The sequence below is a fragment of the Caloenas nicobarica genome, chromosome 23 (genome assembly GCF_036013445.1).
Source record: "Caloenas nicobarica isolate bCalNic1 chromosome 23, bCalNic1.hap1, whole genome shotgun sequence".
Taxonomy (NCBI): Eukaryota; Metazoa; Chordata; class Aves; order Columbiformes; family Columbidae; genus Caloenas; species Caloenas nicobarica.
This window is the reverse complement of record NC_088267.1, coordinates 953,978-969,721: the sequence shown is the minus strand read 5'-3', so window position 1 is coordinate 969,721 and position 15,744 is coordinate 953,978. Positions and strand designations below refer to the sequence as shown.

Genomic DNA, 15,744 nt, shown 5'->3' with positions numbered 1-15,744 from the left:
TTTCCTGGAACAGAGAGAGCAGCCCCATTCCACCCGACCCCTTCAGTCCCCCCAGGCTCTAAACTCAGGCAGTTTGCTCCAGATTTTAAATTACAGCTGAAAAATGAGCAGAAAACCCAACTAATTACAGGTTTAAGACCCTCCATCATGAGCCATCTCAATCCCCAGCTCTGCTTTTCCCTCGCACTGCCCCAGGAAACTCCCCCCCAGGACATACACAAATTAGGATAGTTCAGTTTAAAGCAATTATTTGGAAAAATCATCGAGGGAGAGCAGAGATCTGTCAGTGCTATTTTGCCCTCGCCTCGTGCCCACGACATTCCAGTGGGGATGGCAAAGGAAAGAAAAGGTGATGGGAAGAGGAGAAGATAAAGGGAGGAGGTTTAGCGAGGAAAAGCCAAATTAAACCCTGGCATGAACAAGGCACAAGATAAACAGCTGGAGGCAGATTGATGGAGCAGTAAAGAGTTTTCTATAAAGCAGTTAATGTTTTAATAAAAAAAAAAAGTAATTTTTACTATTGATCTCTGCACCAGTTCTCATCTCTTTATGCCCATCATCAGGGCGGGACCTGGTCTGAGAAGCCGGAGCGCCGGGACCAGGGAGGAGCCAGAGGTCCCGAAAATGAGGAGACTCTCACCCCTGCTGCAAATGGGTACAGGGACAACTCGGGGGGGTCACGGGGGGACACAGTCCGGAGCTGGGGCAAGCAGAGCCCCCGAATCGCACCCGGGCACAGTGCCCACGCCATCCACGCAGCTGCCCGCCTGGCTCTGCTCCCTCAGCCTGGCGATCGGAGCGAGGAGATAGACCAGAAAATAATGGAAAATGGCTTAAAAGCAATGAGATTTTTAAAGGAAAAAAAAAAACCAACAAACCACACAAACGACCTATTTGCATTTTCTTCCTTACAGCTCCCAAGGCTTCAGGGATGCCTCCAACTCACAGCCACAAGCTTTTCCCTACACTTGCAAGAGCCAGAAATACATTTTTTTTCCCCATTTTCCACATCTCCCAGAAAAAGGAATTTCTCACGAGACCCCAGACCAGCAAAAGCAGCAGGAGCCGATGCACCCATGAGGAACGGGCAGCGGCGGCTGCAGACCCTGGGGAGGGATCCAAGGTGCCCCCGTACAGCAGGATCTGGGCGCAGCCCGGCTGGCGGCAGCTGCAGACGCCGCGCTCCACACCAGATGGGGAATTTGGCACTGCCGGAGACGCTGCCGAGACCCGCGGGAAGCGTGGAAACTGTCCAAGCTGCTGCCATCGCACCGGGTGGGCAGAGGGGACGTCCCCCACACAGCCCCAGCCAGCCCGGGGACAAGGGCAGCAAACACAGCGGTGGTAGAGGGGACGTGCAGAGGGAGTGGGGCTGGAAATCTTGGCTTTCCACCCCAAAAACACGTCTGGAGCATCTGCGGGCTCCCCCAGCCCCCTGCCCCAGGGGTTGGGGTGGCAGAGGGTTACACCCCACCAAGGGCCTCGGAGGTACCCGGTGCCACCCAGTGTCCCTGTCCCTGCTGTGCTGTTAAAACCCCTCAGCAGCAGCGTCCCGTGTCCCCCGTCCTCACTGCGCTGAGGACTGACACAGCTCATCACACCTCGCCAGCGCCCTGCCCACGCGACCGAGGACAAGGCAAGCCTAAAACGCTGTGGGAATTAAAGATGGGAAGCTACACGGTTTGGCTCTGGGTACAGGTTTGGGGCAGGTCTCTGGGGACACAGGGACAGGTGTGACCCCACTGGGGACCAGGACTCACCGTGAGGCAGGTCGGCCGTCAGGTGCGGCATCATGTAGCTGCGGATGAGCTCCCACCCAAAGTCATCGTCCTCGCCCTGGCTGTACTCGCACTGGTTCGGGTCACCGTCCTCCTCGAAGGTGCAGCCGGCTGCGGACAGAGAGACCTGTCAGCCCCCACAAAAGCCCTGCTGGGACCATGTGCTGCCTCCCAAAACACGAGCGGACCCCAGGCATCCCCCTACATGTACCCACAAGCAAGGGTACGGTCCTGCCTGCTGTCAATCCCCCATCTCTCCCATTCGGTCCCCCCACCAGTGAAACGAGCTGGCAGGTCTCGGCTCCCGGGGGGGTCTCAGCCATGGGAGCAGGATGCAGCTCCCAGCTTTGCTTCCCGGGGGCCGATCACCGAACCAGGGGTTTCTCCCAAGAAACAGGCACTTCACTGCTGTGGTCACATAAGGATTTGCAAGACCCCGGGGGCTCCTGCAAAAATCCTCCTTTGAGCAAAGCCCTGCGCACGTGGGGTCTGACCGTTGCCTGACACGAGAGCAGCAGGTCTCAGCCGAGACCCCCAACAACCCTGCAAATGCATCACTGAGCCCCCGCCCGCTGGAGGCTGGCACTTCTGAGCACTTTTATTTCTCTTTTGGGGGTTTGGGGACTGGTTTTTGTCCTTTGGAAAGAGCGAAGGCAAGAGCCCCGCACACCTCCCCGGTCTGCAAGGTGCTGGGCTGAGCGTGGAGAATCAGAATAAATGCCAAGAGGCCACTTGTCCCCATGTGTACTGAGGTGACATGGAGACAGCACACTGAGATGGTGGCCAGCCCTGCATCCCGCATCCAGCCCTGCATCCCGCATCCAGCCCTGCATCCCGCATCCAGCCCTGCATCCAGCCCCGCGCCCCGCACCCAGCCCTGCATCCCGCACCCCATCCCGCATCCAGCCCTGCATCCAGCCCCGCGCCCCACATCCAGCCCTGCATCCAGCCCTGCATCCCGCATCCAGCCCTGCATCCAGCCCCCCATCCCGCATCCAGCCCCCCATCCCGCATCCAGCCCTGCATCCAGCCCCCATCCCGCATCCAGCCCTGCATCCAGCCCCCATCCCGCATCCAGCCCCCCATCCCGCCCCCCATCCCGCATCCAGCCCTGCATCCAGCCCCCATCCCGCATCCAGCCCCCATCCCGCATCCAGCCCCCCATCCCGCCAGCTCTGGGGCTCCCTTTGCCCATGTGGCTGCATCGAGCGGGTTCATTAACACTGACCTATTGGTTCGTTAACACTGACCCATTGTTCCATTAAACCCCCAGATTACACGGGGACCAAGGCACCAGCGCTAATTAACGCGAGCCCCTGGGCTGACGAGGGCAGGCACCATAGGAAAGCCCTGAGCAAGCAGAACAAACAAAGGCAAATTCTCCCTAATGGGCCAGCATGAAAGCAGAGCAGGGCCAGGGGATTATTTCTTCTGGGTTTGGTTTTCTTTGTTGTTGTTGTTTTCCTGTTTTATCCCCAAATTACATCAGTAATTCCTCCCATTGCCCGGGGATTTGTCACTTAATGGCCTCGCTGCTGCCAGCGCAGGTTGTGCTTCCCCATGTCAGGGGATGCTCGGATGCATCGCTTGTACAAACAAGTCCAAACACTGGAAAAAAAAGCCCATAAAATGCAGAGAAAATTATGATTCCCAACTCTTTCACATGTAAGAACACACTTGGGGGCTCTTCCCCAACTTTATGCTCATTTTTTAAAGCATCAGGGTGCATTCCGGCCCTATCAACAAGTTGGTTTTTTTCCTCCCAGACCCATAGGAAACTTCTTTTTAAAGTCTAAAACCAAATTATTTCCTATTCATATGCTTGGAGGCACCAAGAACTCACAGGTTTCTTAAAATCCTTCCCAAAACGGAGCATCTGCCCAGCCCACATGCGGATGTGCCCCCGCACCACAGAGCCGGGTCGCCGGCTCCTTCAGCTCTCACCACGAGACGCACCAAATTTTAAAGAGTCTGAAACTTGGCTGTGGTTCCTCATGGAAGAAAAAGCACAAATCTGTCAAAATTTTCCAGGAAGGAAAGGGGAAAAAAAAAAAAAAAAAAAATCAAAATAAAACAAAGTGTCAGAAACTAAGTGCCAAGGAATTTAAGGGGAAAAAAAAAAAAAAAGTGTTTCTTTCCAAGATCTGCTGCAATGGGATATTCTGGTAGGAAAAAAATCGTTCTTAGTGTTGCGGTTTTTTTGAGGGGGGTTGAGAAACCAGAGCAGAGGCAACAGTGTTTTGCGCTGGCAGAGCCCAGTTTCCCAAGGAAAAGCGGTTCCTTCGCCCCCAATAAATTATTCCCAGCTACTAATGATATTGAGAGAGATGTAGCCTTCCTCTCCTTGGGCTGCATCCCCACCACCCACATCCCGCTGCCACCAATGGTCCCGTGCCTCAGTTTCCCCACTGCTCCGTCACCCCAAGGCCTGATCCTCGGCCACCTTCAAGATGATGCCCAGGCTACAGAAGCTTAAAACGCAATTACGGGGAGTAGATATTTTGCTGGCGGAGGCACAGCTGGCTGGGACAATCCATCTCCCTCCTCGGACAGGTTTATTGCTATGGATTTTCCCAGCGCGAGCTTTCCCTCCCACCCGCTCCCCCCGCCCGCAGAGCGAAACGAAGGCAGCTCCTCTGGCCCTCCACCTCACCAACAAATTTGTCTAGGATTTGTATACAGAAGGAAAAAATAAAAAGGGTTTTGCAGAGCCTTGGTTTGCATGATGCTTTTAGCACCATCTCTCCCCACCCAAGGGCTGGGAGATGCTCGAACTCCAACCACTTCTCACTCCCCATCACAAGATTAATAGAGGCATAAAAATTAACATTTGAGCAATTAAATGCCAACATCCTAGCTCAACAGGGGGTCAGAAGTCAGAAGGGGTAAAACCCAAAGTGGTTTTCAAAAAATTAAAGTTCATTAAAATGTCTGCAAGGAAGGCAGGGAGATCACCCCCTGAAATACCCGCCTGCAGCAGCGGGGATGGTCATACCCATCCTGAGGGCAAAGGGCAGCAGGACGGGGTCTGTGGGAGCCGGCCGGGACCACTCCACGTCCAGATGCTCCCTAAAAATCCCTGCTGGGAAACAAGGAGCCCCCAGTTCCCAGCCCCTGCGCTGGCTTGAGGCCATGATAACAGCAGCTCTGGGCGGGGAGATGGAGGCAGCGAGTGCAGGAGGTGTGATTCGAAGGCGAGAACGGCTAAAAATACTGCCAGGGGCATGACGGTCTGCTCCCCTAGGGCAGGATGCAGCTGAGACGATGCCTGAACACCCCAAAGTCACCTAAACCCCCCAAACCCAGAGCCAATGAACAACAGGCACCTGTGCCAAGGACGTACCCCGATAAACACCCCGCACAAAATCCCTGTGGCACCATGGTGTGCCCAGGGAGAGGGGAGAAGAGGGATGAACACTAACGTGGGGGTTCAACGCCAGATGGACCAAAATTTTTTAAAAAGAAAGGAAAAAAAATAGGTGGTTTGAGGGATTTGCCAGGGACACGGGTACTGGTGCTGCTCAGCATCCCCCCTGGGTACCACTGCCACCCCATGGCACCACAGCGTGTCCAAGCAGAAGGGAGCAGAGGGGCAAGCGTTAACTTGGGGGTTAAACACCAGATAGGCCATTTTTTAAAAAAAAGAAAGTAAAAAGAGGTGGCTTGAGGGGTTTGCCATTGAGATGGGTACTAGTGTTGCTCAGCATCCTTCCCTAGGTACTGATGCCACCCAGCAACCCTCCTGGGTACCACAGCATCCCTCCTGGGAACCACTGCCAGCCAGCATCTCTCCCGGGTACCCAGGGATGGAGAGGAGGAACGAAGAGTTCGAGAAGACGACGGAGGAAAAGAAAGACCAAACAACCAAGTACAATGGACGGTGTCTAATTAAATCTCCGTGGCCACCGAGGAATGTGGCCGCCTGCCCGCCAGCCCGCCCGGCGCTCTTTCATCCGCCGAGTCTACGCTCTTTTTGCTTCAAAGTTAATTACACACTTAAACCTTTTCTGTTTAACCTCCTGCACCATGGGACATGCTCCTCAGGCTTCTCTTTTCTTTTATCGAGCAGCCTTGAAAAGGCTCCAGCGCTAAAGAGCAGCCTGGCACCATCCATGATGAGATCGTGATAGGATCGCACGCTCTGTACACCATGGGGTAACACCACCACCCAGACCCTTTGGGGTATCATCGGATGGGGATGCTACATGAATATCATACCCAGAAGTAGAAAGGCTCTATAAAAAAAAAAAACAGGGTTATATACAAATTTTAGCAAATGTAGGCTAACCAGAGCTATGAAATTTGGGGCAGGTACCCAGGACTCCTGGTCTAGGATGAAGCAAAGCCAATCAATGAGAAAAAACCCATTTTGTACCCATTTTGGCATAGCCAGGACCAGATTAGCACTAAGGTCATCTCTAGGGTGCAGCATCTCATGGCCACAAGCCCCCAGCACCCCACACCACAGCAGTCAGGATTAACTTTTCATCCCTGGCCTTTTCCAGCAGCTCCTGCCCCCCGTCCCAGAAAATTATCAGCAGGAATCAGAAGGATTGGGTACCCACAGGACACACCCTGCATCACGCCAGCAGCCAAGCAGTTCCATCACCTGCAGCAAAATAGGGCTATGACCCATCATCACCATCATCCAAACACACTGAGATGGGGAAGGAGGTGAGCAGAGCAACTTTGTCTCCCAAATCCAGACTTTTAAGTGCTTCCCAAGAGCAGGGATAGAGCTACAGGCTATACGAAGTCACACAGCCCTGGACCACCACACCCAAGACCTCTTCTCTTAAACGCATATGAAAAAGATGCTCTTTTTCTGCATCAAACAATCAAGTTCTTTATACAGGATATATGGTGAATGCTGCTGCTGCAAATGGGGAAACTGAGGCACACAGGTGATCTGGCAAAGCCCCATAACACCAGCAGCAACCGGCACCATCCCTTGGGACAGCAGAAAGCTCGGGGTGTGCCGGGATGCACAACCCCGCTGCAGCGATGCCGAGACGTCGTCCGTTCCCCGGCGTCCCCCGAGCCCGGCCAGCCTCCCACCTCCCACCACCCAGAGCCCGGCTGCTATTTGCAGGCGATTTCCTTGGCAGGTTCCTCCAGGAGCGTGCCCCGCGAAGGAAATGCTGGGAGCTGTTTTCCTGCAGGCGCCAGCAGACACGGGGGATAGGGAACACATACTGCGATTCATCTAAAATTAGACACACTTCTCGCCCAGCAAAATCTCATACGTACCATATATACTGCAGGCTCCTGAGAGAGGTTATTAACGGATACGGGATCGGAAACCCCATTTTTATCCATGGGGGACGATGCTGTGGGGGCCTGGGACTCGCTCAGGGGGATGCGGCACTGAGAAATCCAGCTCAGCGAACACAGCAGGTCCTGCACCCCAGCATCTCACACCGATGGAGCCCCCGGAAAACCCCGACCACCGCACGGGGCGGCTCCACGGCCAGTTCCCAGCCAAGCCCAAACATCCTGGGGTTTGGGGCTCAGCGGTGGGATCATCTCTTCCAGTCCAGGCAAGCACAGGACTAAATCCCCCCTTAGCTGCACTTTGCATGCTCAAAAAGCCTGGGGCACAAGCGCAACAGGCACCGACAAATGTTTTTTGTGCATTACACACACTGGAGATTACAATAAACATCCTCCCTGCTCATCTCTGTTCCCCACTTTTGCAAAATAGAAATGTTAAAAAAAAAAAAATAGTATACTGATTTCCTGGCCCCGATAAAAGCTGATTATAAGAATATGGAAAGCAGCACCATTAAAATTCTCACCAGTAGTTTGTTTTCCTTCTCCAAATCATTTTAAATATTGCATTTAATAGAAAAATAATTTGCTCAGCTGTAAGAAACATCAATTTGCAACTTGAAGCCTTGTATATTAGCCAAAGAAGCTAATGTGTAAACATTAGCAGCTCCAATAACGCATGGGGTTTAGCCAATGCAATTCCAGGGAGAGAGCAGCCAGATATTAAGACAGAGGATTTGCATAATAAGTCACTTATGCCCGATAACCTCAGTGTTTGGAAAGCGTGGGACTAGAACAATATCCGTCTACCAGCAACTACAGAAGACATAAATCTCCTTTCCTTTTCCAGCTCTTTATGGTTTTTACCTGCAAGTCCCCATGGAGGCGTTGAACCTCCCACAGCGGGTGCCCAGTCCCAGCTCTGGCACCAGGAGCCTCTGGGGGACCCTGGGCACAGGGACGGGGGGGAACTGGGAGATGTGGGTTCGTTACAGACATCCCGGAACCTGGGGGTGCAAATACAACCAGGAAACACACAACTGGGAAGGGTTTGTAACAACTCAGGGCTGGCTCTCGTGCATCGCTTTCTCATGAAGATGCATTTAAAAGCAAAGAGGGAAGAATTAATCTTGCCAGAGTCCTTGCCTGGGGCACATCCAGCTGCAAAACGGGGCACATCCAGCTGTAAAAAGCAGCTCCCCTTCCCTCCCACCCCCAAAAGCAGCTCCCGGGGGGATGAGGACTGTTGGGACCGGGGTGCTGCATCATCCCGATGCGAATGCAACCAGGGGCTGCAACTCCCCAGCCGTTTTGCTGTGATGCTGTGGGGCACAAGGCGGGAGGTTTTGGCCCCATGGCAGGAGGGGACATGTGAATTTAACCCCCCATCCAAGTGCTGTCCCTGTCCCAGCAAGTCCTGCTCCAAGGGAAGGACCAGCATCATTTCTCCGTTATTGATACCCAGGTCAGGAAAGGTCCTGCAGCGCAGAAACATCCCGAAACTCCCCGGCCAGGAGGCCACTAACCTGCAATGCAAGTGCTTTAATAATTAACCATCACTTAATTAACATAGTCAGGACTGCCTCTTCACTCCATAGGAATAAAAAACAAGGCAGGCAGCTGGAAACCTCCATCCTGCTTTATTGATTGCTCACTGTGCAATTATAGCTCCTGGGCTATGGAGCCACCTGGCTGGCAGGGGGGAGGCAGAAAAAGGGGGGGATAAAAAAGGGGAAAAACTATTAAAACAAAATTTTAAAAAGCAGGGGAGAAAGCTCATTTCTGAGCTGGTGATGGGGCTGCATGGTCCCCACTGTGCCCAGCATCCCCTTCCCAGCCCTCGGGAAAAATAAAAGTGGCAGGAAGAGGAGCAGGGAGGAAGGTCAGGGCAGAGCAGGAGAACGTCTCAGTGCAATGCAAAATCCAGGTCAATCTCCTCCTTCTCCCGTTTCACCAGGAAAAGCAACGTGGGAAGATCGACACCGAGGTTCAGAGGTGGCGATGCGGCTGACGTGGGCACATCCATCACCTGCCAGCGCAGGGAGGCCGCGCTCAGCAAACCCTCTGATGTTAAACATGGAGGAACAGGATCGGCTGGGAGGTTAAAAGCACCAGCAGAAGCCACCGTGGGGGAATAAAAAGGAACCACGTGCCCAAGGGGTCCGTGTCACGGCTTTGAGGAGCATGCTGGACTGAGCTGGGATGGTTGGATACAGCTGAGCGAGACCCAAAAAAACAAACATTGGCAGGGGTGTTCTCACCAGTCCCAAGTTGGGCTCAGCCACCCAGGGTCGCTGCTGGCTCAGGCATCCATCCATCCATCCATCCATCCATCCATCCATCCATCCGAGGTAGAAACCAGCAGCTCCAGCAAACTCTCCTGGGGGTCTCCATCAGCATCTCGGTGCCACCCAGTGCTCCCAGAGGTTCAAACCTCTTTTAACCAGGCAGACAAGTCCCTGCAGCGGTGCTGAAAGTGCATTCGGCAACTTGCAACCCCATGCGAGCTCCTTGCAACCCCATGCCCAGTATCGTTCACCCCCTCCCTGCACCCATCCTGGTCTCAGCTCCCATCCCAGACCAGCTGCAGCCACCAAACCCAGCCTAGGTAGGACAGCTCAGCCATTCCACAGGAAAAAAAGGGCAGGAGACAGCCCCTTGCACTCAGAGATGCTGTTCAGCTGAGCACAGTGAGCAGCAGGTCCCCAGGTGATTTACTAAATTAAAAGTTCAACTAATAAAAAAAAGAAATAGCCTCATGCAGAGATGCACTGCTTTGGTTTGATATCGTTATAATCAAACGAAAGCAGGTTGACTGCTGGCTGTGGGGAGAAAAAAAAAAAGAAAAAATCAATTGGACATTATCACTTAACAGACAGATGAAACTACAGTAAAAAATAAGCAGAAATGGGAAAGTCATTGGGAAGAGACTCAGCTGGGCATCAGCCAACCCTCCAGTGCATCCCCATCCCCACGGGGAGAGGCAGAGCCTGCCCTGGCACCAGGGGCTGCAGAAATCACCCCAAGCTGCTTCTTCCCCAAAAAGACACCGGAAAGCTCCAGCACCCACCTCCATTGGGTTCTGAGGTGGGCGCCCCATTGCCACCAAAACCACAGAACTGGACATCGCGGCAGGGACCTCGAGGTGGTGGGGGGTGACCATGGATCGCCCACTTCCACTAATTCAATTAGCCAAATCGCAGCACCTAGCGATTATGTGAAGAGCATTGATTCTGCTGATCACACAGAGCGTTGTCACAGGGTTAGGGACACTGCGTGACCTGGGACCTGGCACACGAGGGTGTGGGGGGCAGCCCTGCCCTGTGGCAGGTCCTTGTCCCCACAGGGGAGCTGCCAGCCGCAGGGAAAGGGCGTCGAGGAGACACCATCCTTGGGCAGATCTGCCTCGACTTGCTGTCGGGGTTTTAAAATCTTGCTGTTGAACGTTTCACCACCGTGGCTCAAGATTTGGGGGAAAACGAGGCACCGGGGCCGTGCAGAACGAGACAGGGAGGGGGCTGCACCCCAGGAGCCCTGCAGAGCACCCCCAAAATCAGAGCTGCTCCACAGACACCTCCAAATCCATCCGGCAAGGATGTGCAGTTTGTCCGTAATCCATCCTGCCACCCGCCTTTGCTTCTGTGAGCGATGCTGCATCCCCCTCAGCTCATCAGAGGAAAAGCCAATGCCACCATCTTCAATTTCCATCCATTTTAGATTGGATCTGGGGAACCATTTCTTCCCCAAAGGGCTGTGGGGCATTGGAACAGGCTGCCCAGGGCAGTGCTGGAGTCACCATCCCTGGAGGGTTGGACAGACGGACACGAGGTTCTCAGGACATGGGGCAGGGCCAGAGGTGGGGAACGGTTGGACTCTGTGATCTTGAGGGTCTCTTCCAACAAAATGATTCTGTGATTCTATGATCTTCCAGAGAGAAGACCCCCGGGCAGCACCCCAAAGCTGAGTCCCCCGCCCTGGCTGCAGCGAGTGCCTCATCCGTCCTCCCGGTGACATCCTCCTCCCGGTGACATCCCGCTGCCCCAACCAGCGGCTGATGATCCAGTTACAGAGTGAAACACACTGAACTGGAGCAGCAGTCACTCCCTGGCTGGGCTAATTGGGCTAATTAGGCTTAAGTTCTCCGGCGGGAAGCAGCACGCCAGGGGCTGCCACCGCTCGTCTGCACGCACAGTCATCTGCAGGCACCAAGAACGGCCGTGGGGACAGCGGCCTCGTTAGGACACATCAGGTCATCGGTGTGTCCCCTTGGCCTGTCCTGGGAGAGCTCAGAACATCTCAAGCCAGACCAGTCGCTGCATCCCAACCACACAATCCTGATTAACTTAATGTCAAGAAAGGTCTGATCCACACAGCAGGGTCCAGGACATCAAAGCAGTTCACTGGTTCATAGAGGGCTCCCCGGGGGCTGGACCCCAGACCAAGGGGGTCCCCAGCACCTGGTGGGCGCCACACTGGGGCAGAGCCCGGCACCCAACACAACCCCAGAACAGGGATGGATGGACCCCCTGGCATCCCCACACAGTCGAGAGCTGCAGGCGCAGGGACCTGGGCGATTCGCCAATGTTTTGCAAGCCAAAAAAAAAAAATAGCATATAACAAAAATATTCAGAGTTGCTCTGGCTGCAGCACATTTACCTCACCCCGGGTGCAGCAAGGGGGCAACGCTGCGCTCCCCACTGCCCCCCGCCCGGGATGGGGGGATTTCCCAGCCCCCCAGCCTGCCCGTGGTCGGAGCCCCATCACGGTGCTGCCGGGACCCACGCTGGGATTCAGTCTCTGGGTGGGAGAAATTGGGGTGCAAAGCCTGAGGGCCTTAAGTCTGTAGGAGACCCATGGGGTACCCCAAGACATCTGTGTGTCCCTCTGTGTGCTGCAAAGCAGGGCTGTGACACCCCGGGTGGGACCCAGAGGAGCACAAAAGCAGCCATGGAAGGAGCTGCAGCTGACGGCCACCCAGCAAGCAGGAACAACACCTCGGATTTAATAGAAAAAAAATAAAAAGCCCAGAAGAGCAGCTGATGTGTGAGCCCCCCCAGTGCCAGCAGCAGCTCAGGGCAGGGAGACAGGGCTGTCCCCACATGCAAGACACGGGCAGGGGCTCTGCCTTTGCTTTTCAGCAGCTGGAGACGAGCTGGACTTTGGATTTTGATCCAGGCAGAGGGCGTAGAGCAGCCGCTCCCAGCACCAGAGAAGGAACCAGCTCAGGGAACACGCAGGAAAGTCCCTCCAGCAGCAGCCAGCTCCACAGCCCTCCTCCTCCTCCTCCTGGTGAGGAAGAACAGGTCCCATGTCCCCAGGAACCCCCTTGTCACCCACCCCATCACCCACCCACATCCATCCCGACACAGGGAAAACCAGCAGCAGCTCCTGCCAGGCCACCTGCAGCAGAAAGAAAAAGCTCCATCTCCAGGACTTATTTTAAGGCTGCCAACAAGGAGGCAACTAGCTCTGAGGGACTAACTGCTGGTAATCCTTGTCCGGAAAGGCAAGCCCCAGTTTCCCCAAGTACAAGGAGTGGGGTCTCCAGCCTGGAGCAGGATCCAAGGAAAGCTGCAAAACAAATCCTGAGCTGCCATGAGGGAGAAGAGGAGGTTTGGGAATCTCAACATTTAATCATGCAGTAACTAAAGGTTCCCAGACATGTCTAATAAGACAATTATAGTGCATGTTAATAATAGATTATTAAAAAGCTTATTTATGGAGGTTTAAGCAGGCAGATGGCAGGGCTGTGTCGATAAGGCTCTCCAGAGCCTGTGCTACCTCCCAGCTCCGAGCACGCAGCAGGGATTTACCTGCCTCTGCCTCCTCCTGCTTAACCCTTGCACAGCTGCCAAAAGCAAAGCACCAAATTCCTGGGGGGCTGCAGCCAGGAGAGGAGTTTTATGGGGTGCACTGGGGTGCTCGGGGCTCTCAGCACCTTTGCAATGCGTTGAGTGCGATGGAAAAGCTCCATCCCGGGTGCAGTCAGGGGGAAAAACCAACAACAGGCAGCAAGGGGGTTGTCACAGCCAGGGCAGGGGTCAAAGCCACCAACAAGCATCTGCCTTTGTCTCCCAGGAGGTTTCCCTGCCCCCACCGGGGGCCTCGATCCTGCTGGGCTTCGCTCTGGGAAAGCTCCCAGGGAAGCTGGAATGGGGACGGTTTGTCTTAGTTTGGATAACAAAGGGGAAAAAAAAAAAAGTGGAATTTGGGCCAGGAGGTGACTCACCAGGATCCCTGTTCCCGAGGCAAAGGCAGGTCCAAGCACCCGGAGGAAAAACATGAAACAGGAGTTTTGGAGCAAGCAGAAGAGGGTAAAAACGAAACAAATGCAACTGCAAGACTTGCTAGAGGAGAAAACACAGGCATTGCCACCCTCCACCGCAGAGACACAGATATGGAGCCAGAGGGACAGGTCCAACCAGGAGCATCAGAGCATCTGTAATTCTGCTTCATCCCCACGGATGGTGAAGATCCACTGCATGGAGAAGGGATCCAGGAGCTTGGGAGCAGAAAAACCTCTGCCCTGGGCACACTGGGGTACATCAGTGAGTGGGATTTTCCAGAGCATCCCAGTACAGGAGCCTGAGGAGTATTTGCAGCGTCTGGAGGCTCTGGGAAAGGCCACAGCACTTCCAGAGCATTAAAAACACACGCATAGCAGCAAGCAAGAGAAAGAGGTTCTTCCCTGGCACAGCAGAACAGGCGAAGGGAAAAAAAAAAAATATCCAAGCCTGAAACAAGCTGACAATGCTCTTGCACATTTTATGTGCTTGATGTAGGCAGGGTGGGGAGAAAAAAACTGCCCTGGCACGGGAGAGCCCATTGGCAGCCAGATGGAGGGAAATAAACACCGGGAAGAGCAGGATCGGGCACCCGGAGAGCATCAAACACCGATCCCATCCCCAGCACCCGGGGCTGGTGCAGGGGGCTGCCAGCAGCACGCGTCCCTGTGGCCCCTGGGGACAGTTCCCCCTCCTGACCCCCTTCCCAGCCCCGGGATACGCACACGCGGCATCCCGAGCATCCCCCCCTGACCCCCACTGATGAATACGCTGCGGTTAACGGTGGGGCAGGGGACGCCAGGCAGATTTGTTCCGCTCCCCAGCCCCAATCCCAGCCCTGGGGACAGCGTCTGCTCAGGGCTTCCCATTCACTCGGCTGAGACAACACAACCGCCACAGGGTCGGGTCACCCCTGCTGCGCCCTGCCAGCCTGCAAGGGCTGTCCGGGGGGGTGACAGGACCCCCGGTGTCCCCAGCGAGGAGCTAGTCCAAGACAACCAGCAACCGGCCCCCTAAACAAGTCCTAGTGCCCCCAAAGATGCCACCAACTCCAATCCAGGGCTCCCCAGCAGCACCAACCTAAGCGGAAGCTCCAAACTCAAATATTTTATTTGCTTAATTGCTGCTCACGCAGTCAAACCAAGTGCAAACAGTTTCCGCATAATTACGGCAGGAGTGCCACGCAGCGCCCGCGGCTGCAGGCGCGTGTCCCCACCATATGTCCCCAGTGTCCCAAAACAGCGCAGAGCATGAAAGGGGGACACAGGCTGGGGTACACCCAGAGAGCAAGTTATTGCTGAAGTTTTGGGGTGCATGAGTGCGATACAGAGGAATGGAGCTGCACCCTTTCCTAGCACGAAGCAAAAGAAGGGGACAAAAAGAGCTGAGGCTGCAAAACCTGCTGCCCCGTGGCCCAGCCTGCTCCCAGACAGAGGCTTCTAGCAAGAGGAAAGGCTCTCGTTTTTATTGCAAAGAACCCAGAGAGGAAAGGTGGGGCTGGCAAAACACACCAGTGACAACTCGCAGGTCCCCATCGCAGCCAGCTGACACCACGAGAGCACAAGGGATCCCTCGGGTTGGAGGGTCAGTAAATGCTTTTTCAACACGCCGAGCACCGATGGCTTAGTCACTCTGAAATCTTAACGAACTGCAAAAGTTTGCATGCTGCAGGAAGGAGCAAAGAGCATCCTGAGCTGGTGGGGAAGATGCAACCACAGCACCCAGCTCCTGTCCCAGCTCAGCCGCTCACTCAGCGAGGTCAGCCAGTCACACCGTGCCTCAGTTTCCCCACTTGTGGAAGGAATCACACTACACCCCTTGTTTTAAAGGAGTGGCAAGAAAACCACCGGTCTCCCAAATACCCACAGAGATGAGCAGCTGGTCCTCTGCGTGATGGGCTTTGGGGTCTTGGGTGACCTCAGAGCACACGCAGATAGTTTGAATATTTCTCACCAGCCCTGCCTGCCGTGCAGCCCCCAGCCCCGCAGGGACGAGCCAGGAGATGTCCCCACAGCTGGGACATGTCTCTGCAGCCAGTCAAGCCGCATCAGGAGGAACAAACAGAGATTTATGTAAAAAGCAGCCAACGGCGAGGACAATGGACACGGGGAGCTGGGAACAGACCCCTCGCCTCCAGCTGAGCCCAGTCCCGTCGGCTGCACCCCAGAGCTGAGCCCTCACCCCAGCATATGACTATACCCCCTCCAGCTGCCCCAGTAAAATATAAACCCATTCCTTCCCTATCTCCTCCACCTCACATGAGTCGTCAGGAGCCTCGGCTGCTTCGTATTTCCCCCATCCATCCATCGCTCCCCCCTCTGCACAGGTCGCACTTATTTTGCTTACTGTTGATGGGTGTCACTATTTATAATTTTTGGAGAGAGGCCGCTACCCCCCCAAAAAAAAAAAAA

General features: G+C 54.7%; 1 protein-coding gene across 2 annotated transcripts in view; it reads right to left on the bottom strand.

The window, feature by feature from the left end:
• Positions 1-15,744, bottom strand: part of PTPRU (protein tyrosine phosphatase receptor type U) — a 55,039-nt gene that overhangs the window by 38,161 nt on the left and 1,134 nt on the right. For both annotated transcript variants that reach the window (XM_065650350.1, XM_065650351.1), the window contains exon 2: positions 1,761-1,889. In XM_065650350.1, the coding sequence (XP_065506422.1) occupies positions 1,761-1,889 (129 nt within the window). The remainder of the gene's footprint in view (positions 1-1,760; positions 1,890-15,744) is intronic.